The sequence below is a fragment of the Triticum aestivum genome, chromosome 1A (assembly GCF_018294505.1).
Source record: "Triticum aestivum cultivar Chinese Spring chromosome 1A, IWGSC CS RefSeq v2.1, whole genome shotgun sequence".
Lineage (NCBI taxonomy): Eukaryota > Viridiplantae > Streptophyta > Magnoliopsida > Poales > Poaceae > Triticum > Triticum aestivum.
This window is the reverse complement of record NC_057794.1, coordinates 67,311,082-67,313,159: the sequence shown is the minus strand read 5'-3', so window position 1 is coordinate 67,313,159 and position 2,078 is coordinate 67,311,082. Positions and strand designations below refer to the sequence as shown.

At 59.5% G+C, this 2,078-nt stretch overlaps 1 protein-coding gene across 1 annotated transcript; it reads right to left on the bottom strand.

Annotated features, from left to right (window-relative positions):
- On the bottom strand, window positions 1-1,504 carry LOC123096209 (uncharacterized). The gene has a single exon (XM_044517898.1). It carries the CDS (start codon window positions 1,335-1,337, stop codon window positions 417-419), a length of 921 nt encoding a protein of 306 aa, XP_044373833.1. The 5' UTR covers window positions 1,338-1,504; the 3' UTR covers window positions 1-416.
- Between the last annotated feature and the right edge of the window lie 574 nt (window positions 1,505-2,078).

The window sequence follows — 2,078 nt, the reverse complement described above, 5'->3', positions numbered from 1 at the left end:
AATGAAAAATTTTCTTTGATGTCAAACAAATGATATCTCGTTTCCTATTCCTACTCATAGGATCTAAGATATATGTCATCTCATTTCCTACAAAATTCCTATTCCTACAATAATCCTATCCTATGAACCAAAAAGGCATCAAAGACCACCACAAATATATAGTCCCAAGCATGCATATACTAATCTACTGTACTACTACTACTAATAGTACAGTAGCCACAGTGATAATCAGACATAAACTTACAACTACAGCAACTTGCTACTACTACGCTACTGTACTACTTAAGCAAATCTTCTTCAAGTTGCTACCATGGAGTCATGGACAGGATGCAGCTATAGCTAGGCAGAGTTACTGGAATCTGCTCCGTCTCAGACGGGCTGCAGCCGCTCCACGCCGGTGTGACGGCCGCTCTTACTCAGTCGAGGTGAACCTTGTCGACGACATCGTGGTGGTGGTTCTTGCACACCATGTAGACCACCGGCTGCGCCACCAGCGTCGAAAGCACCACCGCGCACAGCGCCACCGCCATCGCGGCCCCGGCGGCCACCTGGAACCCGAGGCCGAGGCCCAGCGCATCGTCCACCACCAGGGCCGGGAAAGCCACCAGAAGGGCGAAGATGCACCCGTCGAGCGTGACGAAGACGCCGGCGGCCGCCCAGAACTTGCCGGCGAGGAGCGCGCGGCTCTTGCGCAGGGCGCGGAAGAGCACGGCGTCCTCGAGCAGGGACACCACGCAGGCCAGCTGGCACACCACGGCGACGTAGGCCGCGCCGGCGAGGCACGCAGCCCATCCCAGCAGCTGCAGCGGCAGCATGATCTTGTTCTTGTCCGGAGCGTCGAGCAGCTCCTGGAGCTGGAACAAGGCGGCGACGAAGAGGGAGGCGCAGACCACGAGGAAGGGGGCCGCGGCGAGGAGGAAGGTGCAGACGAGCCGCACGAGCGGGGCCGTGGGGAACCCCCTGAGGACGCGATCGGCGGCGCGGAGGTCGCCTCCGGTGCAGTAGAGGGAGGCGACGCAGAAGACGTAGGCGGCGGTGCAGAGGAGCACGAGCAGGAGGACAAGACCGATGGAGACGGCCACGGAGAGGAAAAAGGCGAGCCGGTCGGTGACGAGGCGGAGGAGGCCGGGGCCGTCGTGGTGGAGGTCGGCGAGGACGCGGGAGCAGAGGGCGGGGGTGGCGAGCAAGAGCGCGGAGAGCAGCGGGGGACCGAGGTTGACGAAGTTGGGGAGCATGGCGCGGCGGATCACACGGCAGGTCTCCCGGCAGACGCCGGCGAGGCCGAGGCCCCCGAGAGCCTGCTGCTCCGGTGCCCACTTCATGGATCGATCGAGCATTCGAGCACGTAGGGAATGGAAGTGTTCCCCCTACTGAAGGGGGAAGGGAAGAGGACGGGCAGACGCAGACTGGGAGGAGCAGAGGAAGGGGAATGTACATCGAAATGCTCGCCGGTTGCCTGTTGCGGGGATTAGTGAGATAGAGAGAGAGATAGTTCACGGGCGAGTGCATTGCGATTTATTACTCACCCACGCGAGCACAAGCGCCAGAGAGAAGCTCAAGGCGCTCCCACTGCCCACTGGTTTCCTCATCTAGCTACTCTATGGTCTCAGAGCCTCTGCATGCACCGGAATGGAATGGCATGGGCTCATCGTCACGGCAGAAATCACATTTTTGACCTGAGGCAGAAATCAATTCACAAACTGACCTGCTTTCAAAAAAATTTCACTCTGCTGACCCTTTCGTGTGGCGCCCGACAGCTAGGCGTCGCACCCTGCTGTGCAGCGCCTATCCCTTAGGCGCCACACTTCCTGCCAGCGTGGCAGCCCTGGTCCAGCTGCGGCCCCACACGCACCTGTGCAGCGCCTAAGTCTTAGGCGCCACACTTTGACTTGTGCAGCGCCTAGATCGTGGGCGCTGCACAGTCTGTGTTTCACTTGGGCTGGCCCCACCCTCTCTCCCCTCCCACCCCCACCCCACCCAAACCCTAAGGCTTGCGGCCCTCCTCTCTTCCCCTCTCCCCCCTCTCAAATCCTTCTCAAATCTTGCAAATCCGGAGTATTTGACCGTGGATTTCGAAG